At 42.4% G+C, this 27,219-nt stretch overlaps 1 protein-coding gene and 1 long non-coding RNA gene across 2 annotated transcripts in view; both read right to left on the bottom strand.

Annotated features, from left to right (window-relative positions):
* Positions 1–21,064, bottom strand: part of P3h2 (prolyl 3-hydroxylase 2) — a 148,777-nt gene extending 127,713 nt beyond the window's left edge. The window contains exon 1 of the mRNA XM_005071594.4: positions 20,344–21,064. Coding sequence (XP_005071651.1) covers positions 20,344–20,811 — 468 coding nt within the window. The 5' untranslated portion in view covers positions 20,812–21,064. The remainder of the gene's footprint in view (positions 1–20,343) is intronic.
* A 1,757-nt stretch (positions 21,065–22,821) lies between these two features.
* LOC121141979 lies at positions 22,822–26,309 on the bottom strand. Its single transcript, XR_005878974.1, has 4 exons — positions 26,138–26,309; positions 24,424–24,647; positions 23,499–23,619; positions 22,822–23,369 (listed from the first exon to the last, which is right to left on the bottom strand). It is a non-coding gene; the product is annotated as an uncharacterized LOC121141979 (long non-coding RNA).
* Between the last annotated feature and the right edge of the window lie 910 nt (positions 26,310–27,219).

The following is a 27,219-nucleotide window of genomic DNA, read 5'->3' as shown; positions in this document are numbered from 1 at the left end:
ATATGATTTGTTTCCTTTTCCTTCCTCCTCCCATGGTCACCCATATCACAGACATCAAATGTTGAGTAAAACACTGAAGGCAAAATATGAACTGGGACAGAAAGGTGAGCAGACAGACATTTTGGAGACATAACTTGTTCAGGTAACACTATGCATATTTCAGACCCTAAAAATCTTTAGCACCTTAGAGAACAGGCTGCCCGGTGAACACACGCACAGCAGTGCGTCTTGAGACACACCTATCATGTCTTATTACCTGCAGGACCCAGCCCTGCTCCTCCTGTCACAGACACAGATCTCATTTGAATGTACAACTCTGATACGTGTGCCTCAGAGTTTTCCTTAACTTTCCCAGAGTTTCCCATATACCAACCAGGGCTAAGCATTCTGGGGACTATGCCTGATGTGACCATATGTGTCTGCTACTCCCTCCTCAACGTATGATGCAGCAGAGTAAGCCTGTGTTCTCAAGAAAGCACTGAGAGAGGAGGCCTGCATTACTTACTATGTGGCATTTATATTTAAATACTGAAGTCAATTTTTATTGTGTGAATGAAAAGAACCATCAGCAGGAACAAATCAAAATGCAGGCAATCCCAAGTTATTTATGGTTATGTGTGTTTGTATTCATTGATTATGCTGGTACCAGAATCCAAGACAGGTTTCCCACTAAATTGCCCAGGTGCACCACTGAGCTCAAATTTTCTGACAGCTCTTTCACCTAAGGTATAGCATGAAGACTGATGAGGTAGCACTTAAGAGAACTGTTTGCAATAGCATCCTGCAAGCTCAAGGTACATTACATTTTCATATCACTGCGCCTTAGTAAAGTCCAGATGAACAGAGGGTGGGATGTTAAACGCCATAGACAGCAGGGGGTGGAGCATGCTGTTTTAGGGCAAAAGTAGCACAGTTGCTAAGTTCTTTCTATGAACAGGATGCTAAATGCAGGACCATGTTTGGCACTACACATGTTAATATAAATCTCAGCCACATTGTCTATAGAAAAAGCAAATATTTCTGCTTACCCAGTACACAAGACCACATGTAATAATTGATAACTAAAATTACTCCCAAGCCATACATCCATCCCCATTGTCAATCTCTGCTCTACACAAATCTCTTTGAGAACAGCGACAACTGGCAAAATCGTTTGTGTTTAAGGCAAGACACAAGCATCAAGAAATGGTTCCTGTTCAGAGGTGCATCGCACTTTTAGACGGGCACGTTTGAAAATAAGAAAAGGGGCAAGGTGCCGCGGCATTTCCCCAGAAGCAGCCCGCTACCCCAGCCGTCTGCCATTAAAGAGCACACTGAGGGAGGAGATTATTCATCCTGGAAGCCAAGACCGGACTCTTTTTGAGTATTTGTGGTATGTGCCTGTTATTTTGAAAGTCCATTCGTTTGGAGCAATAATGCATTCTGTTTTATGAAAGGCAACTGGGTACAAATAATTAGACTTTTACAGAGTGCAGAGACAAGAGACAAGACAAGAAAGTAACATTCTTTCTCCCTTCTCTATCCTTCCCCATGGTTCTTCTTCCGGCTCATAAAATCACAATATATCCATCACCCAGATTTGCATCCCTGGCATTCTCCTTTTCCCTGCTACAAATATAAAAATACAAACAACCATTCACTGTTCCTTCTTAGTGTCTCAAGTAGGTGCCCTCCCTTGCCTTCCTAACCACTTATCTTACATTTATATGCTCTTTTAAAACTTACATTAACAGACTTGGAGATAAACGTGTGCCACCCATGGATACCAACCCAAGGACAAGTGATTCTGAACATCAACTTGGAGAAGCTGTATTTAGCAGCATCAGCACAAAACTCCTCACTGGTTCTATTCCCACAGTTGTGATCACACGGTCAAAACTAGGAGACATCACAGATAGGCTTTCCCTGCGATGTCCAATGGACTGGAGTTTCGTGTCATAATGCGTACCAAGCCACATCAGGAAAAATGACAGTCTTGACTGCAATGCAAATGGCCATCTGCTTCCATACCATCACTGGCATGCAGCTGCCCAGACTGAAACATGAAACGAGGAGGGAAGGACACTAAGGGAAGCTCTGCGGTGCTGGAAAGTTTATAAGGACAAAAGAAGGCAAAGGGAGATTACTGAAGAGATAACCTCATGGCTGTCAGATTTACAAGGTAAGTAATTACAATAGGTAAAAAAGCAAAGACAGGGCTGGGCAGTGGTGGCACACACCTTTAATCCCAGCACTCAGAAGGCAGAGGCAGGAGGATCTCTGAGTTGGAGGCCAGCCTGGTCTACAGAACAAGTTCTAGGATAGCCAGGGCTACACAGAGAAACCCTGTCTTGAAAAACAAAACAAAGCAAAGTAATCCAAGCTTATAAGATTCCAATAAGGTCATTTAGAGTTGCTTTTGCATAACAGAAAAAGAATCATTTCATTTGTCACCTCTGCTTCCCAGAAGAAAAATGCTGTGTGTCATAAACTGAAAGAATTTTGATTGATTTAAGTGATTTCACAAGTCTAGATAAAGAGAAATGTCCAGTTGCCTGGGATGTCAAACAACAAGAATTCAGGACGAAAGTTGGGCTCAGCTTGACTGATGGGACCTATGGCTCACATATAGAAAAGATGCTACTGGACATGCCAGTACCAGTGCTAGCTCACATCCAAATCCTGGGCCACATCTTCTAGTCTATAGTCACTTCCATTGTGAACCACAAAAGGGAAATCCCAAGATAAGCAACACTTCCTAGTTAGCTCTTTTTTAGCACTGTAACTAGCCTTGGGATTCTTCTGGAAGGCATTACTTGAGGAAGTTGTTTTCCATTTGCTTGTATATCTGATGTCCTTCAATTCTATGACCCTTGTTGCTGCTAGCAACAAGAACCATTCTAGACAGATTTGTCTTGGTTTGAGAGGCATTGCGCTAAATTTAGCAAGCAAGTTAAACAGCTCCCTGATTCACATTTTCCCTGTGATTTCCAAAGAACGCAGGCAGAGTTCCATAAGCCACTGCGACAGTGGCGGCCTTAGAAAGGCTGACTCAAGGTCACATCCCTGATGTAACTGTTTGGTTGTGCCTGAGTACAAGGCACCAAGAACAATGGGTACTTGGTGTCTCTGTCTTTCTGTACAAGCCAAAATAATTGATAAGTCTGGGATATAGGGATGCATGCACAAAATTCTGTATAATTTGGAACGCACTGGACACATCCATATAAACGAATATCGTCCTGATGCCACCACTGGGGAAGGAGATAGGCTTCCACATCATTTCACCTCCCACCAAAGACAATCAATAGATACAAAGATACAAAGTGATGGGCACATAGTAAAGAGGCTAGAAAGGGAATGACCAGGAAGACTACCCAAGCCTCCTTACCTATATAGTCCAAAATTACCCTGTTATATAAGGGATACTCTACCGTCACAAGAATCAATATGATAAGTTGAAAACTTGCTAAAGCAAATCAACATGTTCCAAAGGGTACATGATTTTTTAGCAGAAAGAGTCATCCATGCTTATTACCCATGACAGACTTGTCACAAGCACTACATGCATATTAGCTTAGCTAGTGCTAGCTCTCTGAGGAACTGCACTTCTTGAAGACAAGGAAACTGAGGCCTGATGTTATGCCCATTTCGAGGATGTTACAACCAAGTATTAGGGACATTAATGACTTGGGAACATGTTAGGGACATTCTAACACTATACAGCTGTACAAAAGAGCTTGAATTAGAATCATATCTCATGGCAAGTTGTCTCACTCTAAATATAAGGAATAATTCCTCAGATGTTAAGATATATATATATATATATATATTCCTTAAAAAAGAACAATACAATGCACAACATTTTGTTTCTAATTCCTAGCATAAAAGAATAACAAATCTCACCCAAAAGGTTAACAGCAGAGATAGAAACTCAAATTTTTCTCATATCTCATATAGGCTAAGGTTAAAGAAACAGCAAAACCGACAAGGCTATGCCAAGTTAAGCAGAAACTAAAACTGATAACATGTTCTAATTCAGATTCAACAAGAAGATTCAGTCCACACACTATTAAAGACAACAGCACTGATATGCATGCCATCTGAAATCACTGCTTCCAATGTCCTATTTTAGATTCTGAAACTCAGACAAGAGAATGAAATCCATCAGTGTTTACTCAGAACAGAACAAGGAAGTTTACAAGCAAAACACAAGCGTACTCATCAGGAGCCACACAACGAGACCTGGGTTTATACAGCTGTGTGATCTGTTAAAAGTGATAGGCAGTTGGAAATAGCATCCAGGCTCCAGTATTATCTGCTTCAGATGGAAAGCATCTAGGTGGTTCCACGTTTAGCTGTGCCCCTGTGCTAACTTCTGATTGAAAATAGTATTCTCACATCCAGCTCCTCCTATGACTGTCCCACATCAGTGAGCACAGATGTCATTAAAAGGCCAAAGGGTCTCCAAACACTCAAGAGTGGAATGAATGGACTCTAATCCCTCTCTTCCCAAGAAAGGACATCTTTGGGATCTAATCCATATACCAGAGTAGCAATCAGTTTTTGGTATAAAATTCTGTGTGTTTATAAGCATACTCAGAGATTTGGGAAAACCTCTCTGCAATATAATTTTATTTTTTTCATAAAAAAAGAAATTCTTTTGTATGCAGTCAACATTCAAACTCCCTACATTAGTCAAGGCTCAGAAAATGTTGTTTACTCTGTCTGTCTTTCTATATTGTGCATTATAGATGTTTCACATATATAGTCAGTCATACAGAGCATGGTATTTTGCAGATGAAGTTGTGATCTCTATAGCATGGAACCATCACATATGGGCAAAGACACACACAGAAGCAGCAGTATGAGAGTCTTGAAACAGAAACTTCGTAGCTTTGTGTTCATGAAGTACTTAAATCTGAACAGATGGCAATTGTGACATTTTGGCAAGAACGCTGGTTTTGAGTCTGAAATCCTCTATTGGGTCACAACTCTGCTGCATTCAGGGTCTGACTCATGGACTCTCATCCTCCTTCAAGGGCTCTCATGAGAAACTGAAGACAACTATGTGAGCATAGTTCCCTAATTTCATCACAGCATGATGCAAACACAGGAGATGATTGTCTCATTACCCACTGCGACAGTTCATAAGCATAGGGTGAATGAGGATCTGCACACTGGGTCACCTGGCTCACATCCTGACTCACCAGCTGTGTGACTTAGACAGGAACTGCTCTGGTCCTCCCAACACTGTCGATTGCTTTCATACACCTGAAAATCAGAAATAGTGGTGCTGGGTTCTCACTCACCATTCAGCAAAGAAGCCAGTAAGAGACTGACACCACCAATAAATGGGCTACATAGCACAGTCACACGTGAGCACCCACAATCTGACATGCACATTTGCACACACAAACACACACAGTACATACCTAGAGCACACTGGTTATAATTTAAAGAAAAACAAGATCTTTACAACAATACAGGCTGCCTGAGACCTCGTCTTGCAGGCTTTCAAACCTCCTCACTGGGTCTCAAATATCCCATCTAGAAAGACTCATTTGAATATCCAATTGTGATTGCTAACTTGCCCATGCATTCACAGATAATCCTAGGGAGTGGGTGTTATCATTAAATGAAAGCAAGAAACTACAAATAATCTACCCAGTGATCTTCTATACACCCCCCACCCCACACACACACACACACACACACACACACACACACACACACACACACACACATCTAAGCAGAGTTTCTACTCCTTCCCCAAGGATAAAGGCATTCATGAGTCCAGAATGTAATAAAGGAGGTCAGAGGCCTTCGGTATTTTAAGGGCAAATAGAAACATGTGTTCATTTATATCTACATTACCCTTATCTGATTTATGTAAACTAGAAAGTGTTGGGGAAATTATTCAGCATCTATTGAACTTTATAGCTATTGTTTATAAGTAGAAAAGAGCGATCTGATGTGTTGAACAATAAAAAGGAGCATTTCATTAACTTATCATAATTACTTTACCAAGTAGAAGTTATCAGTGAAATAAAGTCTCCCAGGAGTGAGATATGTCAGTAACTTCTACTGAGTATCTCTTGATTGATATGATAGTCACCAATTAACCATTTTGAATCTGTGTAAAGACTTCTGGTTCTGAATATGATAGAACAAACCAACTTTTTTAACTGAGACTTTCTATTAAGTACAGCTAAAAATTCTGGACAAAATACAGTGTATAATCATATGAAGCAAGGTAAAATGGGAAACACGAAGGACTGGCTAGGGACCATGGCACCTCATCACCGTAGAGGTAGATTCCTGGGTTCCTTTTTGCTTCCACGTAGGACAAGCCTGCAACCTAGAAATGCCATCGAAGCAGAATAAACAGGAAATCATCGAAACATGCCTGTAGCAGGCTTTCTTTTGGACACCAACCAGCTCCCAAATCATGACACAGAGACTTAGTATTATTTGTGAATGCTCGGCCTTATCTTGTCCCAGTAGCTCTTCTAACAAGTTAACGTGCTTCTCCTCACGTACGTTTTGCCTTGGGCCTCCTTACCTTTCTTTCATTTTGGAATTCCTACTCCATGTCTGGCTGGCTGTCCCGGTTCTCTCCTTTTCTTTCTCCTCACCCTTCTTCCCGAGTCTAGATTCCCCCTCTTACTTATCCTCTCTGCCCACAAGGCATGCTTATCCCTCTTCTGCCTAGCTATTGGCAGTTCAGTTTTTTATTAGACCAATCAGGTGCCTTATACAGGCAAGGTAAAACAGCAACTTATCTTTGCATAGTTAAACAAAAGCATCACACCACCTTTACATAGTTAAAGTACTATTCCACAACACAAACAAATGTAACACGTCTTTACATAATTAAAGTAATATTCCACAACACATGTCCTCTCCTGTCTAAGGACCAGGTATAGTTAGTCATAGCAGCTGAAACTTCTAACATGTCAAAACAGCCAATACACTGCAGCAAAATAACCTGAGGGAAGAGGTGTGCCAACACATGTTGGTGCCAGCATGGTGTCTAGAGAGCCTGGGTTTCTAGTTTCACTCATCTACCATCTCCTGTCCAGAATTTTGTGTCAGGTTCCCTCACCCTTGGAGTTCCACTCAGCCCCTAATTCCCCCACCATTGGCTCCCACTCTGTCCCATGCTGGCATCCAAAAACTACCCCTTCCCAACTGTAATACTCTCATTCAAGCTATCTGTTCAGTCACACTTGCAACACATGTTAAACTAACCAGAACTGATACTGGTAAAAAGGTTTAGGAGCTGATCCATACTATTTCATCATTTCTCAGAGTTTTTAAATCTGCATAACACACAAATGAAGCAAATCAGAATAGGAATGGTTTTCTTAGTCTGTTCTGAAGAGGGGTACACAAACTTCCAATTCTAAATAGGTATGTTCTGTTCAGTTACAGGGAATGTAGCATTTAACTTAAAGCTTCCAGGCTTCTCTGTAATGAGTAAAATTGCTTCAGATGTCATCAAGATGGAGTCAGAGGCCAAAGGTCTCTTGCTGATCACTCACACAAATCCTGTTCCTACTCTGAGAAGGTAGATAGATCTCTGTGAATGTTTAAGGTCTTGGTACTGTGTATCCAATTTATTTTTTGAAGTTTGTAGATTCCATACAGAGAGTATGCTGGTGACTATGGCTTAAGGTTATTCGAAACAGACTCCAAAAAACAAGATACAAAACTATAAGCCTTTCTAATTTGGAAGTCTTTAATGGTTCCATGTGCGGGTTTTTGGAACCACAGAGTCCTGTGAAGGCTACATTAGAAAATGTCCTCTACTTTGCCATCACTAAATTCCTGGTCCTAAAAATGGCTTCCCTGTTAGCATTTGACTGTCTCAAGTCTGAAGCTCTTCTGGAGCTTCCTGTCATATCTTAGTGTATCATAACAGAGCTAGTAAAGAGACTGGCTTTCCTTTAAATGGGACCTTGTACTGTGAATCCTGTCATACGGTCCTAGTGCTTTGATTCCTCAATGTCACTAAGACCAAGAAGAACTGAGGTTTTGGATGTCCCTTGTCTTCTGTTTACCTACTCAACCATTTCAACAGCTTCTCACATGCCATTGTTCTCAGTTATCATTCTAGCTTGGTCTCTTGAAAATGGCCTACTCTGCCTATCATATTAAAGTACCACATAGTTAAACATTAGTGTCTTCTTTTTAATTCTGCTTGAAGTGCTCTTATCCAAAGGGAGGACTTTAAGAGAAACCCTAAAGAGCAGCTCTGAGCCAGATGGTCTGTAAGTGCTCCTCTATTTTTCCCAGCTCCAGAGCTTCAAATTCTTCAGTGTACTGGTAAGTGGAACCAACAGTGTGCCTATGGGGAAAAAAGATGAGCTAATAGCACATGAAATATGCATGCGAAGGAGAGAAAGGACATTAAAAGAGCAAAAGGAAGGACTTCCTAGAGTACCTGTTACTCAGTCCATCATTGGACAGGGAATCACATCAAACCAATTTTAAAATGGGGGTACCGATCTAAATAGAATTATCGATAGAGGAATCTCAAATGGCTGAGAAACAAATAAATGTTCAACATCCTTAGCCATCAGGGAAATGCAAATCAAAATCACTTTGAGAAACCATCTTACACCTGTCAGAATGGACTGAGATCAATAACACAAGTGACAACTCATGCTAGAGAGCGTATAAAGCATATGGAGCCAGGGTAACACTCCTCCATTGCTGGTGGGAGTGCAAAGTTGTACAGATAATATAGAAACCAATATAGCAGTTTCTCAAAAAATTCGGAATTGATCTACCTCAAGACCCAGATATACGACTCTTGGGCATATATCCAAAAGATGCTCCATACTGTGATAAGGACACTTGCTAAACTATGTTCATTAAACTAGTGGCTTTATTCATAATAGCCAGTAACTAGAAAAAAAAAACAGTGAGAAGTGTTACCTCAGAAAATCTGTAATGCATAGCTTACACTACTGCATGCTTTTACTTTTGTAAACAATTTGTAATATAAAACAATGCGCATTTTAAAGTTTGAGGTACAATAAGTTAAAGAAGATGTTATCACCAAAATAAAAGCATATTGCATTTTATGAAGTATGTCCATGAGTAAATGGAAAATCATAAAAATATTGAATATGACAACAATAACATAGAAGTAAGTTTTGTATGTAAATATTGGTGTTCACCCTTCTGTGTCTCCCAAACTTTCAAACAAAAGATTGAAGTACAATTAATATTGAACAAAAATACTTTATAAAAACAAGTGTGTAGTAGTCATTTAAAATAGGAACAGCAGTTTTAAATAATGAATACTTTACAGAGACATATTTAATTGTTTAGACTGAGGAGCAGCAGATGGTGAGATAACTTGTGTAATTACTTGTCAAGCAACTAGGAAATCAGTCTTTTCCTCATGGAAAGAATCTGTTTTCCATTCCTTTAGCCTCTATACATAACCACATATATTCGTGGGCTTGAAGCTTTTCAAGAAGTTAGCTATCTTTCCAAGTCTGCAATAATAAATATATGTTAGCATCTCCACCTTCATGGTTAACATTACCCTTAGACTAATATTTCTCAATAAAAGACATCAGGGCCAGTGAGGTTAATCAAAAGGTAGAGGTCCTTGTCACACAAACTTGGGGACCTGAATTCAATCCCCAAGATCTACACACACACACACACACACACACACACACACACACACACACACACACAATATATATATATGTAGACTATATATAGACACATCACACATACACATATATATACACACCACACACACCATACACACACACCACACACACACACTCACACACATACCACACACACACACCAATAATGAATTAAAAACACAGTGGGTGATTGTATCACTAGAGAGAATATTTTGCTACAGAGGAAGCACTGGTTTCCAGCTTCCAGCTTATCTTGGATTTACTATGACTGTGACAATAGGTTTGTGCCTTTCTGGGTCATAGATGTCATGGGAAATGACATTTTCACCTAGAGCAACAACCCAGATGTCCTTCGACCAGAGAAGGGATAAAGAAAATGAGGTGGATGTGGGTGGGGCTGGAAGGCATGGAGGGAGGGACGGCAGCAGTTGGGATGCATTGTATGAGAAAGAATAAATAAAAAGAAATTTAAAAAGTGCGCAAGAACTCAGACTTTATGACCAGAAATACTTGGACTAATCTTTCAGATCCCAGCTCAGCTCAACACTAGCAGTATCATCCAGGGTGGGTCATTTCATCTTCCGCCCTCGGTATCTTTACTGTGAAGGGAAGATTCAGTGGATAGGCTATCTTAAGCTTGTTGCAAGAAAACCCATAAAAATACTATAGCAGAGCGGGAGCATAGGAACAGTTAATAAATGATATCTAGTAGTGCTAATAACTTATGGTCATGAAAACACTCTTCCTCAAAGTTATATCTGGCTGTTCGTTTTCTGTGATCTTTCATGACTGTTTTGGAACATTAGGTTTCTTTATAAACCATTTTGCAAACAATAATGGGCCTATGTGTTTACTATGATCTGATTTTGCATTACATACACAAAAGATTGTTTTAGCAGTTTAATGACTTTATATATATGAATATGTATGTATATAGATATCAAGATAAACACATATATATAGTCATAGTACAAAAATAATTTCATGATTAATTTGGTAAAATAGGAGAATTACTTTGTGGCCTTTTTCACCTGCACAGAGCAGTGAAAGATCTTCCTCTGGTCATCTTTTCATAGCATCACCGTGGACATCATGAGGAGTCTCTTTCCCTCTCAGGATATATATATATTTCATAAATAGGTTCCCTAAATACTTTCTCATTTTATCCTTTCATCTACTCTGTGAACTAGGAATTATTTTGCTTCATAAAGATACAGACTAAGACTCACAAAGGGTGAAGAAAAAAGCCATAAAATGAAAAATACCTATACCTAAGATTCCAAGGAAACTTGAAATGGTAAATAACATTTCCTTTAACATTACATAATCACTAAAACTGTAATCCATTGGGCTTGGCTTTGAGGCAGTATGTTCTATAACTACAAGTTAAATTCTCCAAAAAAAATCATCCTTTATCACTAGATTTTTTTTTATTGAAAAGAGTTTTTCATTCTGATATGGTCCTTCCTCCTCCAACTCCTTCCAGGGTCCTTCCCACCTCTAATTCTCAGAGAAGTACCTTCATCCTTTAAGAAAAATGACACATGAAATTTAGTTTTTCAACTGCTTGTATTCTTATTTTATCTCATTTTGTTTACTGAGATGGAGTCTAGCCTGGAACTCACTTCCTGCCTCAATCTAACCAGCATACAAAGAGTCCCAAGTTTAGAGTACTGTGCCCAGCCTGGTACTCCATTTTATTAAATGAATTTTTCAAGTGTTCTTTTCTCTCTGTATCTAAGAGGATCTCATTCCTCCTTTGCTATCAAAATGTTTAAACTGCTAGTCTTTTTAACTTACTTCTCTTATGCCATTGTATTTTTGTTTTGTTTTTCTTTTTTTCTGTTTGTTTTTATAAGCATTTTCCAGCTCCTCTGTATGCACATAGGACCATCTCTCCTTAGCCTTCAACAGGTTGTGACTCTTTTGAAGACAAAGTACCTTATTTTCTTCTTTAACTCCAGGACCTAAAAAGAAACCCATATCTAAAAGAGATCAATAAAAGAAACCCGTGTCTCAAAGGACTCAATAATATTTTCAATTGGAAAAGAAGGGTATTTTAATGTAAGTGAGTGGCTTCCTTTTTCAGAGCTTGGGCAGGGGCAGTCAGTCTTTCCCTGGTCTGTTTGTTTTGCTGTCTGGAGGGGATTATGGCATTTGGTAAATATGCTGAGCAAATGGAATCTCCCTCAAGAGGGGTTTTTCCTCTCAGAGGAAACTGGTTCTGTGGCTCTGGGCTCAGTAGGGCTAAGCTGTCTCAAAGAAGCAGAGATGGTGATCAGACAGGACTGAGGGAAGACCTATACCTGCCTCTGAGTTACTGGTTTTACCACAGACAGGTTAGGCTGCTGTTTGGAGCAGCAGCTTCTTGTCACAGATAGCTGGCTTGGCTCACTTCTTAATGCTTACATAGCCTTATAACATTTTTATTTCATTTTTCTTGTATCTATATCCCACCTTCCCCCCGCTGGGTGTGTCTCTCTCTCTCCCTCCCCAAACTCCCAGCCTCTGACTTTCCACACTTCAAAACATGTGTAAGTTGACTTCTGTTTGTTAGTTTGCTCAAGTTAGTTACTAAGACAACACTTCTAAAGGAAAGAAACTCAAGAGTCACAGTAAAATACTGTTTGGGAAACATCCAAGATGAAGGGGATGTGTGTGTGGATGGGTAGATGTAGGTAGCTAAATACACGGGTAAATTCTGGAGTCTAGAATTCACAACCAAGAGGTATTCATTTGCACCACTAAAGCAACATGTTGGATCATATTGAGATGAAAAGCAGAGGAAATGCAAATGCTCTGTTGTTTTCTCCCATCTGAACTAAGGCAGAAAGGCAGGACTGTCCATGGCAGGCAAATTCGATAGCAGAAAGACAGGACCCCCAAGACAAGTAAATTCAGTGCTCCTCATCTAACTAAGGGAAAAAGTTGATTTCCCTGAGCATGATGCCAAGACAAACTTTTTCCTAAATATTCATCATTCATCAAGTATCCGCTGTCAGAACTTGACTTGAGATCTCAACCCATGATGCACACAGTCATGCCTTATATGGCTAGATGTTCATTTCAGCAGTTCTCAGTCTGAGGCCATTGAGACCTCTGACAACTACAATATGGGAAAATTCTGTGCTTGTCATACTATTTGGGAGAAGGGTGGGGTATGTGCTACTGACAACTACTAAGTAAAGGGCCAGAAATGTTGGCTGCTACTCCTCCCTCCTACTATGAGGAATGTCTCTTAACTTTTAAGTTAAGATTGAAAGACTCTGACTTATAAACCCACTGACGTGAAATTCCCTGGTCCTACTGTTGAATTAATTCCCTTGGTAATCCTATGGAAGCCATGAGTGACTGTGACAGGCTTTGTCCCTGATGGTACTTGTAAGTGCCATCTATAAGAATCTGAGAATAATCCAGGATTCCATCTTAAGAAACACGCCTTGCTTTAGTGGGAAATAATTTATATGGTCTACTGGATTAATCTTTTGATAGCATAATTTGAGATGATTCTTACAAACAGACAAGTCTGGTCATGGAGAAATTCTCTGTGCCTGGATTCATAGCTGTGTTGATTTTTAACATGCAAGACTATTGATCTTGGCAGAGTTAAAGCTAAATATTTAGCAGTCAGGCAAGAATAATAAGATTGGTTCAATTAACTTCCATATGCTTCTTTGTTTCGTACCATTTTGTTTATAGTATCTTTTACCCTTATGCAGCCCCTTTCAGAGTCTCATTATAATCATGCTGTAATCCCCAGTAGTGTTCTGGCACTTTTCACAAAATCCTGAATCAGTTATTTTCAGATGCCAAATTCCAGCAGATTCATTCTGATAGCCCCAACTTCTGGAAAATCTGACATCTTTGCTCTTTCCTTTTCTGGCTCTTATTCCTTCCTTTCTCTTCCAGAAAAGATCCCTTGCTTCACTCACCAGGGAACAGCACTAACCCAGGTGGTACTGGTAAGCCTTCCCCCAGAAACCAGCTCAGTATACAAGTAATATCACTGCACAACAAGACTCGGTTTTTTATTTTAATTTTAAATATCTTGTTTTACATGTCAATCCCAGTTCCCTCTCCCTCCCCTCCTCCCGCACCCCCCACCATCCCCCCATCCTCCCACCCTATTGCCAATTCCTTCCACATAGGGGATGTCTAGAGTCTGTCATTTCACTCAGGGTAGGGTCCAGGCACTCCCCTAAGAGTCCAGGCTGGGAGAGCATCCCTCTTTGTGTTATGGACACACGATGTTTAGTATTTGAAGGATAAACACTGATCCACTGCTCAGGACCCCATAGGCTCTGCACTTGGAGGTGACTTTCCCTTTTCTGTGAACTTTCACAAAGACATACAGTTTCAGGAAAAGGCCTTCTACGCGATACGGAAACTCTCAGCATCAACAGTGTTCTTGATAGCCTTTGTCTCAGAATCCCAGAGCTGGAGGAACCCAAACAACTGAGTTGGTAGAACCACTTAAATTACCAAAGCTCAGGGGAAGACTCAAGCTCATAGAAATGATTACTACCTCTAGTGTTGAGTTCTTTTCCTTATCCTAAACAGAACATACAGGAACAGTATAAAAATCATCTTCTAATTTCTACCATGGTTGGTACTTTACACTTGTGTTCTAAATCTGCCATTTTCCATTTAAGTCACAAAGGAGTGAGGGAATCCACTTCAGTCCTCCTCTCTGCTCTTCTATGTAAGTGAATTCCCTCTGAGCAGCTCTGTCCTCCCTCTGACTTCATTTTCTCCTCTGAAATGCTGGCTGGTGCACAGCGTTCCATGCATGTGGCAGGAGGAGCTGCAGAAAGATGCAGATCTGGAGAATATCTTCTCCAGTCTGTGCTAAAGCGTAACACGTGGAGGAACAGGAGTAAAGAGAAGCTCACGGGGGATGCTCAAACTGTGTCCCCTGCTAGCAAGCAACTCCACGCTTTTCATTTTGCCTGAACCAGAAATCTGACCTTGCCTACTTGTCTAATTTGGTTTGGTTTAGCCTATTTGTGCAAGAATCACCCTAACCTTTCCCCTTTCAGAAATGCTTTTATCCTGTGGAACAACAAGAAGACAATGCGGGGTAGGGCTGAGGAGAGCATAGAGAGCTCTACAGCACAGCACAACCAGAGTTCAAGAAAACCCAGCCTCTTTCGCACAACAATCTGCACTCCTCTGGAGCACTGAACACAAGGTCCCACACGCCCAGCAAACCCCATGGAAAGCTGTCTCTGGATCATCCATTTGGCAAGTGATGGACAGGCCTGGTAGAAATTAGTTGGGAAGTCAGACAGCAGGAAAGGAGGGATGAATTAAAAGACAGGAAGAGCATTATGGAAGAACAGTGGAATGGAAAAAAATGAATTGTTGCTCCTAATGAGAAATGCAAAATTTTCCACCAGACAACGGTGACGGTTGACTGAATGAACTATGTACCCTGTGAATGAAAAGGCAAGGAGTTGGGGAGCCGAGGAAGGCTTGTTGTCTCTCTGCTCTGCCTCTGAAGCCAATAAGGTCAATCTCAGAACACCATGGATTCCCTAGGAGGTAGCAACAAGCTTGAAAAAAAGCACAGGACAAGAGGGTTGGACACCTGTATTCTAGATCCCAACTCCAATGGCTGCCCTTCTTTGTTTTACTAATCTAGGGCCAGGGGCATTGTCAAGTGATAGGGCTAGAAACATTCATGGGTCTTTGGGGTCCTCCAGGCCAATGCATTTTAGTTCCCAGATTCAGCATCTCTGCCCTTGCTGGATTGAACCATACTGTTATCTCTCCTACCTCCATGCCCCAACACAATTATTTGACTAGATGAAGTTCACCTTAGCCCTGAAACCTAAGCATCTAAGAAATTCACACGTTTCTCAAAGAATCTACCTATGACCTCTTTAGAGGCTATCAATGAGCAAGAACTATTTCTGACAGATTCTATTTCCCAGAGATGGAGTCTGTTTAAAAAAATAAAGAGGGCAATTTTATTACTTGCCTTTATTAAAATCTGTATAGTAATCCATGATGCCTCAGGCTGAGAAGGAAGAAAACAAGTAAGCTGTGAGTCCCTGCTCTGGTCTGATCTAATTGAATTGTCAGTCCCTGGGGCAAGTGACAGATACAAGATGGGACTAGTGAAGAGCTGGGAACACTTGGAATGCATAAGCCTGATGTGGAAACAACTGGAATGATGACTATGCAGGGTTTAGCAATGGCTACACCACAAATTTCACACTAAGGGAGAGAGGGAAGGTGGTGACACATTTTCATGATTCAAGGACAAAAAAAGAAAGGCTTTTTAGAGGGAGAGAACTCATTCTGAAGAGCAACTAATAATTGAGAATAGTATTTCAAGAAGATAAAACCATGCTTCCTGAAATAACTGAAGGATGGCTGTGCATATTCTATACATCCTTGAAACAAGACATAAATGTAAGGTCAGGACAAGCACTCCTTTCTGGCTTCCAGTTCTCTTTGAAGGCACTCAGTTCGCAAAGAAAAAGCGATAAAGCAGAACTGAGTGAAGAAATAGCCTGAGCTTACTTTTTTCTTCTCTATAAATCACAATAGATCATGGGTCCTGATCACGAGATTTGACTGGAGGTGGGGAAAAATTGGCTACATTAATGTGCCACCCCCACCTTTGCTCAATCCTAGCAGGAAAAACAAAAGGTCAGATCTCACAAAGCACCAGTTCAAGGATAAAACATGCAAGAGCAAGCTTGTTTTAAGTAGGAAAATAAACAACAGCACTAGCTGTTGCCCTTTCTTTTTAGGCAGCTAAGAACAGTGAGAGAAAAAGATACAGAAAACCATCCCAGATGATTTAGGACACAGATAAGAAAGAAAAAAATCTCTGTCTTGCATTTGTTTTAAAAAACTACAGATGCCCATAAAGTAGGTATAGTGGGTGGACAATTATCTGAAATACAGCTTTAAGTGATAAAAGCTAAAGAGAAATTTGAAAAAGAAGGAAAAAAATCAAACCAACTAAGTGGATAGAGTGGGAAGGGGGTTTGCAACCACACCCAAAACTTATAAATGCAAAACAGTAAGAAATCAATTATGGACAGGCAGTTGTGGTGAAAGCCTTTAATCCAAGGACTTGGGAGGCAGAGTTAGGCAGATCTCAGTGAGTTCAAAGCCAGCCTGGTCTACAAAGCTAGTTCCAGGACAAACCAGGCTACACGGAGAAACCCTGTCTCAAAAAACCAAATAAATAAAAAGAAAAGAAAGGTAAGAAAGAAACCAATTAGTCCTGTCACTTTTCACTCCAGCTGGCATCAAGGAAAACAGACCAAATGTGATAACTCACCCATTACCCATACAGAAATGTCTCTCAATATTAAACATGCATAGAGCTGAACTAGTATCCATGCAACAAATGGATGTTGAGCATTGATGCCCACCTATCTTATGTTAAGATTTCTAGAGTGAAGAGGATTGCAGCTGAGCTAACTCAGACCTCTTGACCACACATGTCTAATATTCAGCCACATGTGCATGCCCCAAAGGGTAGCAGAGTCATACATCTGCAAAGCACCCATGCCTGGGAATCCCCTCTTTGAGAGATACAAAATGAATTGGTGGTCCTTGATTGCAGGAAGCTCACAGAAGTAATGAAACACACACTTAAAAGGTACTTTTAAATGAAATAAAAAGTCAAAAAAAGGGGAGTTCTCTGCAGGAGCATTCAGCTCAGGGAGCTATAGAAGGACACTAAAAGCCTCCTAGAAATCTCTCTTGGTGGTAGGATAGTGATGATTTCCCACATGTAAAAAAGGGGGGGGGGAATCCTTTATTTCCACAAAAGCTATATGAATAATTGGTGCCTGTTAAGAGTCAGGTCCCATGCTATCTTAAACCGAACTCAAACCAAGCAGGTAGTCTAGTATTTCCCCATCTTGCAAATGGGGGGATAGAAAGCTGGGATAGTCTACGACAGACTTAAATCTCTGATCTTTTCCTATTCTGGGTCCTTCAAGATCCATAGTGTCAGGCATGAGGAAACAGTATGGTAAAGGGGAAGGGACAGAGAGACTGTGGATGCTGGGTTAAACTATTTAGGCTTTAAACAGTAGCAAGGAGAAGTCACTATCCATTTGGGGGGGGGTGGTTGAGAGAGGGTTTCTCTGTTTGAGACCAGGCTGGCCTCGAACTCACAGAGATCTGCCTGCCTCTGCTTTTCCAAATGCTGGGATTAAAGACATGTGCCACCAATGCCCAGCTAACTATGCACTCTTAAAAGGAACGTCACATTAATAAGCATATTTTAGGCCTCAGGCTATGGTTGATGAATTATATATTACAGAAGAGATTTTAAAAAGTTGGGAGGAGTCTTCCCCTGCCTTTGTATACACACCCACAAACCATGCCTCTGTAGAGCTACCACCCCCTAACTGTTCAGAGGATCCCCCCTGCGTCAGGCTTCTGGGAAGATTAATACAACAGTACTAAAGAGAAGTACCTGTGACTTCAGGGAACAAGGACCTGTTCACCCCGGAGCTGTCCAAATATGGCTTCAGTGTAATCCCTGCTAGTGCGCCATTCAACAGAGCCCAGAGCCGTCCAGAGACTGAGGGCATAGCACAGGCTGAGTCCAGTAGCCTCAGAACGCAGGCTGACTCTAGGTCATGAGTTTACTTCACCAAACCATGCTAAACTGACACCACTGGGTGACAAGGAGCAAGTTCCTTTTTTTTTTTATGAACATCCTTATCTTCATCTCTCAAAAGAGAAATTTGAGTGCAAGGGACCAGAGTTTACTCAACGGTCCTTACTGCCCAACTCAAGACCATCGGGGATCTGTTGCCATCAGCATTTCATTATCCAGGATGTAGGAGGGAATTACCCCTGAGAGCCAGAGGTGTTTATCTTCTAGCTGGGAACGGTTGTGCTACCTTAACTCTGAGATGCCTTCTGCAGGTCAAAGGTGTATCTGACCTAGGAGTAGACTTCTAAGTGCAAACAGGGTCACAGACATCAGAAGCAATTCAGTTACACATGGCTTTATGACTACGGCCAATTCAGTTATACTGTGACATCATGACCATAATCAAGTACAGGGGGAGTGGTCACCCTGCCAGTGAATGAGCATCCTACAGTCCAAATCTCCCACTGCCTAGGAATGGTCTTTTATTTACTATTTTGGATGATTTAGTCTAGATGATGGTGGTACTGGGGTGGCAGGGGGAGGGAGAGGGGAGGTTCCCTGAGAAGCAAAGGCAAGTCTTCCCCCCTAGAGGGCCCATGGAGCACAGAGCAGAAAAGACCATAAGGTATCCTTTAGGTGTTAACAAGCAAATTTCCAAAACAGCAAACATATTTCCTTCTTCAGAAATTGTCAGTTATGTGAATCAATGTCACCACAAAAGTCTGAAGGCTGTTGAGCTTGGGGCTTCATCTTCTATGACCTCCAGTCAGGGAACGGAGAAAAGGGGCTCGAAATAAATGTTAATGTTATATGAAAATATGCAACTACAAACAGAACCAGATTTTCTCCCGGCAAAGAGAAAATCTGTCTACCACATACTTCAGAACCATCAACAAAATGGCTACATCTTTGCTCACACCTGAGACTCCCCGCACCCAGGGAAGACCATACATAGGCGGTCACACTACAGGACCATCCAGACTCTGCTCTGGCAACCAGCTTAGAATAGTTTGCTATTGGCTCTCGGGGAGCTCTCTCCCAGAACCGACTGATATCTGGAAGAAAGGGAAAAATTGTGTCACTCTCTTTTTTAAATCAAGGTTATACTTAATGCATGTCTTAGCAAATCCATTGGAAAGCACAGGAGGACAGACAATTCATACGTCCTGGACAGAATTCTGGCCTCCTAATTCCTTGATACAGCCTTGTCAACTCCTCAACTCCAGCACTTCCCACTATGGAGCTCTGAGATTAGGTCTCTGTTGTTACTCCTCCCACCGCTGCGGAAAAGACCTGGATATATACACCAGGAGCCAGAAGACAGGAAGAACTGGAGAAACATGAGTTTGTGGAAGTGGGGGGGGCGGAGGGCTGGGGAATTCATTGTCTGCTATGCATCCAGTTAGGTCTTTTAAATTGTGGGTGTGGGAAATAAGCCAGTTAGGTTGCATACCTCTTGACAGCAACTCCAGGGAGGTTAAATAAACGCAAATAAACCCAGAGGGCTCTGGGCATCTGAGGTGAAGCAGCCCAGGATAATAGGGACCCCCAGTAATCCCAAAAGGCCCATATTTTCAATGAGGTTGCCTCAAACAGCCTCAAGCATACTTCCTCTACTTTTTCTCTGTGCTCTTCTATCACTGAAGAGAAATGACTTCGTTTAAGACCATGTTTCCTTTTAGCTTGTGAAAACTTTGTTAAACTTAGAAGGTTCGGACTGCAGAGCAGGAGGGATGCCCAGGAGAAGAAATGAGAATCAGGACTAGGCTGTGTCAAGGAATTTACTCTAACATCTAGGTAGACCACAGGTATGTGAACTGCAGTAGGACACTTTTGATACAACGGTATCGGTCCAGCCCATTTTGCTTGTGAAACTGATGCTGAGACAGAGCAAAGAGGACCTGCCCGAGTCCACCTAGTCCTGGGGCGTCTACTTTCACTCACAGGAAAGCCCCTAGAAAAGGCTGGCTGGCTGACAGAGCAATACCCGGAGGCAGCCCTAGGAAGGGGTGCAAGAGCTTTGGGCACAGATGCGCTCAGTACCTTGATGTAGGCCCTCTGCAGGTAGTTGTAGGGTACTCTGCGCTGGAAGTCGCTGCGCACGTCCTCGCTGACGCGGTGGCGGGACGCGGGGCCGCCCAGGCGCTGGTTCTGGCAGCTACGGGAGCAACTCGCCCGTGCGAGCAGCGCTCGGAAAAAGGGCAGCTCGGCTCCGGGGCCGGAGCCGGGGTGTACGAGCGGGCGGCGCGCCGCGCAGTGGCGGGCGCAGCGCGTGCGGATGTCTAGCAGGCGCCGCTGGCTGCGCAGCGCGGCTTCCAGGTCACGCACCGCACTCTCGTAATCACCCCTGTAGTAGGCAGCCACGCCGCTGGCGTAGAGCAGGTCGAAGGGCTGCAGCGGGCCGTGCTCAGCCTCCAGCTCCGGCTCCCGGCGGCCGTCCTGGGGGCCGCCCCACTGAGGCGCGGGCAGCAGAAGCAGCAGCAGCAGCGACACCCACGTGCTCTCCCGCATCCTCCGCCAGACCCGCCGGGGAACCACCGCCCTCCGTGCCTGCTCCCGCCGCACCTCGCCTCCGAGCACCGCTCCGGCTCCGCGGGCTAGCACGCCGGTCTCGCTGCGATACTGCTGCCCTGCCGGACAGCCCCAGGTGACCGGCGGCGCGCTAAGGTTCTAGAGGCGGAGGCTCGTCCGGCTGGCCGCTCTTAAAGGGACGCCTCCAACTCACACGCTCCTCCTGCCGCCAGCCGAGCCTCTGCGAGCCGCACTACAGCAGTCTGAGAGCTAGCACCGCGAGAGGCAGACCCCGGGGACAAGTGTAGCGGTGTCCTCTTGGCCTGGCGCCGCAGTGGCAGCTACCAGCCCTGATCACCCGCCCAGTGGCACCTGGTCTGAAGAGCTAGCACCTAACCTAATTCATCAGTTGACTGACCAGATATCTTTTGTGCCCCTATATGAACTTTGGTTTGGGAATTTCCCAAGACAAAGGCCTATGCAAAACTTGGTTCAGGAACCCTGGAAAACTGTGGTACCTATGAATTGAGTCTTGGAGCATGAAATTGTCGTTTTAGAAGCCTCATTCTAGTTGTCCTGAGCATATGGTAATCAACTGACTCAAGTGTAAAAATAGAGAAAAATAAAAATGCCCTGGGCATAGGGAAGGTACTTCAGTTCCTAGAAGCTGAGCGCCCCCCCCACGCAGCTACAAAGGTTGAGTTTTCTTTTGAAGGACCCATGTGAACCCACACCTGCCCTGCACCGAGAGGCTCACAGTCGTTTTCTGAAGGCTTGCTGCTTGCAGTCCTTCACCCTCAGATGCAACAAGAATGTCCATCTCGGCCTGTGTGGAAAGCACTGGAGAGAGGGAGGGGCTCGAGCCAGTTGAAGAGAAAGTAGTTTGCATAGTTTATACAGCTAAGAACATGCAAAGGATGGACCTAACTATGGACCATGGGAACAGAAGCTTCCTGCCCTCCTCTAGGGCAGGGTCTCTGTCTCTCTTGTGCTCTCACTTGGCTGTGTGTGGAAGTGTTCCTGCATCGCATGTGGAGAGTGCTCTACGGAGAGGACAATAAATAACCCGAGTTTCCTGTTCAGACCATGGAGGAAGGTGAAGCCGTACTTTAGTGCTGCCTCTGGCAGCTTTCCAGATGTATGACTTTGTGCAGCTGAGCCTCGGTTACCCTTTCAGAGCAGCCAGATGCCCGACATGTCCAGTGATATTTGGACATAAATCCCTATTGTGAGAGTTAAACAAAGAAGCAGTTTAACAAACCCAGTACCCTGGGACTTAAGCAGTGAACATCAATCTAGAAATGGGAAAGCTGACAGGAACAGCTGCCAGAGTCTAAGAAACTAGCTGGAGGCTTTCCTGTTCTTCCCCTTCTGCTAGATCTTAAATACCTTCATGGCCAAGGTATTCCCCTCTTTTCTGCTCCTTGGCTCCACACTCTCAGGAAAAAAAAAAGTGTGTGCTAGACTCCAGGTACAGGGCAATTCGGTCATCAGAAATAGCTAAGTCTTAAGAACCAAGTGCCACAGCTAAACTTCAGGAACTTTGGGACAGTAACTTGACACTGCAAACTTTGTTCAGTTACCATATACAAATGATGAAGTTAAAACCCCCAGCACAAGGACAGGCATGGCAGGAAGAAGATGCTTAATTGAACACAGCAAAGTATACAACGTATACTGTGTCCCAGAACACTGGATGATGTACTTTTATGGACAACTTCTTTTCAAAGGTGAAAGAAATGTATGAAAGAAAAGAAGAGAAGAAGGAAGGAAAGGAAGGAAGGAAGCAAGAAAGGAACTGAAAGAAAGGAAGGAAGAGAAAGAAGGAAATAAGCTATGGTTTGAGACAAGAGCTATTGGAAACACAAACTGCTGACATTTCTGCCAAGACAGGTAACAAATGAGAGCCTGAAACCACACTTTGCATCCCCGTTCCTTGTGATTTCAAAGAACAGTCAAAGCACAAGAACGCTCATCCAGAGCCCTGAAGAGACATCCAATCACCTCCCATTTTATTGTATTTGGAATGGGTCTTGACAGAAGCTCCAATTCCCTTTGACTTCTGTTTATAAGTCATCAACAGCTCAGGCGCACTTGCAGCAGTGTTACATCAGAAGAAAGGAATTCTGGAAAGAGAAAATCTTCAGACGCTTCTTAGGCTCTACAAATCAGCTTAGATTTTTGAGCTGACCTCCCTCCTTATAAAACCTTTCTGGAGGAACAAACAGTGTACTCAGACTGCAGCAGGAGATTTAATCAACGCGTTCTGTAAGCAAATGTGATACTAGTTTATTTTGATCATGTTTAACCAGCCAGAGCTTTTGCTTGCCCCAAACATCTGATGCCTTTGACATGAAAGGAATAATTCTCACTGTGTAACAACTCAGCCCGTGTTCAGCTGCTGTTGATGCTGGCGACAAGGGAGTTGTTTGGAAGACTTTTTTTTCTTACACAAATAGGATCATCTGAAGTTTTTTTCTTCTTCTTCTTTTTCCAACCAAGTTAGTGTGAAAGGCCAGTCAACAGTCTGTCAACATAAGTGAGAAGAAAAAGGCCTCCTAGAGGAGGAAGGGGATTTTTTTAGAAAAATTAATATTTAACCTACATTTAAAATCAAACAGAGCTGCCACATTCCAAGACTGAGTGTTTCTTTCCAGTGTTCTTAGTAGCTCCAATTCCATGCTTACCTTCATTTTTGGTGGAGCTTTAAAATTCCAAACTAAACAAACCACGGACACACTTCACCTCTGTGCTCATGTCACCGAGACAGTCTAGCTCCTTTACTTCCTTGGGAGAACTCCTATTCTGCTAAACAACAAAAAGGGAGGAGTATAAATAAACAATGCTAATTACTCCCAAGGTAGTGTGAGTGGCTAAAAGCATGATTCACTTGGAAATGCAGTCTGACTATCATGCCAGGCTATTATGTCACAAGTACTGTCGCTTAACTGTCAAGAGTCCCTTTGAGTAAAGCACTTTCTGTTGGTTTTTTGTTTGGTTGTTTGTTTGTTTTTGTCAATTTTCACAAGCTAGAGTTACCTGGGAAGAGAACTTAAACTAAAAACTTCCTTTCATCAGGTTGGCTTATAGGCGTGTCTGTAGGATATTTTATTAATTAGTGATTCATGGGGGAGAGCCCAGGCCACGATGGCTGATGCCATCCCAGAGTAGGTAGTCCTGGGCTGTATAAGAAAACAAACTGAGCAAGCCATAGTTTCTGTTTTGGTTCCAGGGATCACCAAGCGCAACCACAAGGGGCTATAAGGTTTGGGGGAGTATATGGTTACCCTCCAGAAAATGACTGGTAAGGCTTCAGTCATAAAACATGATAAAATCAAACCAGTGCATACCTTTAAGTGTGAGTGTTAGAAGCCAGAGAAAGTGCAGAAATCAGGGAAGTATAAAAGGGCAGAGTGAGGCAACTCTAGAGAGGGAGACTGGGGTGTATGAAAGGGAAAATGGAAAAAATGAGAGAGGGACTTTAAGTGGGGAGGGAGAAGAGAAGACAATACAGAGGGAGGGAAAGGAGGAAAAGAAAAACAACCTTGCTAGGGACATCTCTGTCCCAGACTCCTGGCTTACAGCTGCTAGTGTAGCTTAAGTGTGACCTACCACGGTTTTCCAACTGTGTCAGAATCACCCCTCAGGTGCTGGCCTCCCCACTTGTGGCAGGGCTCCTGGATGGCTCTGACCTGATCCATGTAGAGCAAAGCTGAAATACTTCCTCTCTGGCCTCAGCTCAGTGGGAAAAGGATGGAGAAGTCCACCTCAAAGTAATGATGTTATGACATCACTTCTAGAAAAACAGCTCAATGGTTTTGCATTTTTGGGGAGATCTAGATAGAAATCAAAACATAGGAAATGTAAGACTGATTACACTGTTTGATTTGTAGAGAATTTACATCTAGTTCCTCTGTGGTGTTAAATTATCATCTTTGTTCAGATCAGTCAAAAAGACTCTAAGCTGGGTATACTTTTTAACTTTATTTTATTCTTGGTGTTAGGGAATGAGTAGACATTAAGAGATCAATCATACAGACTTATAAATGAAGAGGAAGTGTACTGGTTAGTTTTTGCCTGCACGGTACTTCAGTCAAGAAATTTTCCTCCATCTAAGGAACACTTCTTGATCTCTAATTGATGTGGAAGAGTACTGACCATGGGCAGTGCCACCCCTGGGTAGGTGAGGCGGGGCAATATTAGAAAGATATCAAGGTAGTCAGAGGAGGCAAGCCAATAAGCAGCCTTCCTCCATGGCCTCTGCTTCAGTTACTCCCTGAGGAACTTCATGAGGTCCTGTCCTGACTTGCCTCAATGATGGATGGTAATATGGAAGTGCAGGTCAAATAAACTCATCCATAAGTTGGTTTTAGTCAGTGTTGTGTTACAGCAACAGATATTAACTAGAGCAGATAGAATCTAAAAACAATAGTCACAGAATTATCTAACCTCACATAATTGAAGATAGTTTCCTTTCTGTACCAGAGTGTAATGAAAGAATCCCTCCTACCAAGGCTAGTAACTTTTCTAACCATTTTCTGAAAGGCTCCAAAACTTCCTATGGTGGAATTACAAAGAATTAGAAAGTGCCAAGGACACTGAAGTCTTAGTTGCTAAGATGCCATGGATTCCACTGCCAGGTACCTGCCTCTCTTCCTCGACTGCTTTGCCAATCATTTTCACCCTTGTTGACTTTGCTCAATAGAATGAATGAGGAAACCCTTGACTCACTTGACCCAGAATCTCTGCTTTTTTCCTTCACTGTTAAGTTTCCTCTTCTGCTGAGTAGCCTATCTCAACCCACTAGAGGATGAAACCTCTCCAAGTCCCAGGAAAATCCCTCTCCACTCTAGAAATCTCATTATCTCATTAACCAACACACTTCTCTGATGAAAATCTAAAAAAAATGTATTTGAGGAGGCATAATTTCAATTATATACCTAACATTCTGCCAAAATATGATTGCTACTACAAATGTAAACCTTAGCATGATTTAGTGTCAATGTTAGAGTGGTATACACACACACACACACACACACACACACACACACACACACACACGAGGAAAACCTAAAGGAAGAAAGAAAATAGCTTTGCTTTGCTTTTGAGTAAAGAAATTGGTATTAAATTTATTTAGCGAAATTTTAAATCATTCAGCAAAGTCTTAGGAACAAAATTAAACAGTTAAAGTTGAAATACCAACTGCATTAAAATTAATACTTTACTTAATGTCATGATTTCAAAAAATTGATTAAAAATATGTTAGTAGAACTCATCAACCTCACCAGTGTAAGACTCACTCATGCATGATGCTTTAAATTCTGACCTTGCTACTTCTCTTGACTCCTCTGGGAAACAGAATCTGTGGCTTCTTTACCCAGACATTCACAAGGACTCCCTCTATACTTCCTTGAAGACAGCTTCTAAGTGATAACCTGGCCAAGTGCATTTCATCCGAATGGAAATCTATTCAGAAACTTACGGTTGTCCACCCCATAAACTGTCTGGAAGAAAAGAGCTTGCTCAGATCTCAGCAGTGTGTCTATTTGATATCTGAATGAGTAAGAACAAAACAGAAAAAATTTGGAGGCTGGGGGAAAAAACATGGGTAAAACACTAGCCATGCAAGTGTGAGGACCTGAGTTCCTATCTCAAGCACCCATATAAAGCCCAGTGTGCTTATCAGTACACCTATATCCCAAGGGTTTGAGAAGCACGGATAATAAGCCAGCCAGCTACACACTAGTGGAATCATCAATCTCAGGCTCAAGTGAGAGACACTGTCTCAATAAATGAACTGGGAAGAATTGGATGAAGCTTCTGATGTAAAGGTCTGGCCTCAACATGCACACGTATACATGTGCCTGCACACACACATTACACATTCAAATCTATTTGAACATGTCTACACACATGCACAGGCACACACAAATTTTTAAAAGTGAACTTATAACTTACAGAACTATACATATATAATTATTCTGGCTGGAAGTCAAAATACTTTGCATTGGCTGGTTCTGCCATGAATTAGTTTGGATATGTTCAGCAGACCGTTTCCTTCTGGGCCTCTTCTGCCCTCAACAGTATAGGAATGAAAAGAAAGTGCCTCCCCAGCCTCTGTAATCTCAGACCTTTCACTCAAAATCATAGCAATATTATCCCATTCCTGGAAGTGCCAGAGCACTGCTGTGCTCTTGCTACACCGGCTCTGTGATGAAGTTAAACGGGGATTCCCAAGCACAGTTCTCAGCTTTCCCTACAGTCATGAAGAAGTGTAGCCTCAGAACATGTGGCTTTGGAAATCTCAGCTAGCCTCTGAAAGTCAAGCAAGACACTGATTTATTTTGAGTCAAGCCATAGTGGGCAAACATCCCCTCCAGAGCCCTAAAACCCTCCGAGTTCAATCTG

The sequence above is a fragment of the Mesocricetus auratus genome, unplaced genomic scaffold (assembly GCF_017639785.1).
Source record: "Mesocricetus auratus isolate SY011 unplaced genomic scaffold, BCM_Maur_2.0 Super-Scaffold_100008, whole genome shotgun sequence".
Classification (NCBI taxonomy): Eukaryota; Metazoa; Chordata; class Mammalia; order Rodentia; family Cricetidae; genus Mesocricetus; species Mesocricetus auratus.
Note: the sequence above shows the minus strand (reverse complement) of the source record. Positions and strands in the feature narration are given on the sequence as shown.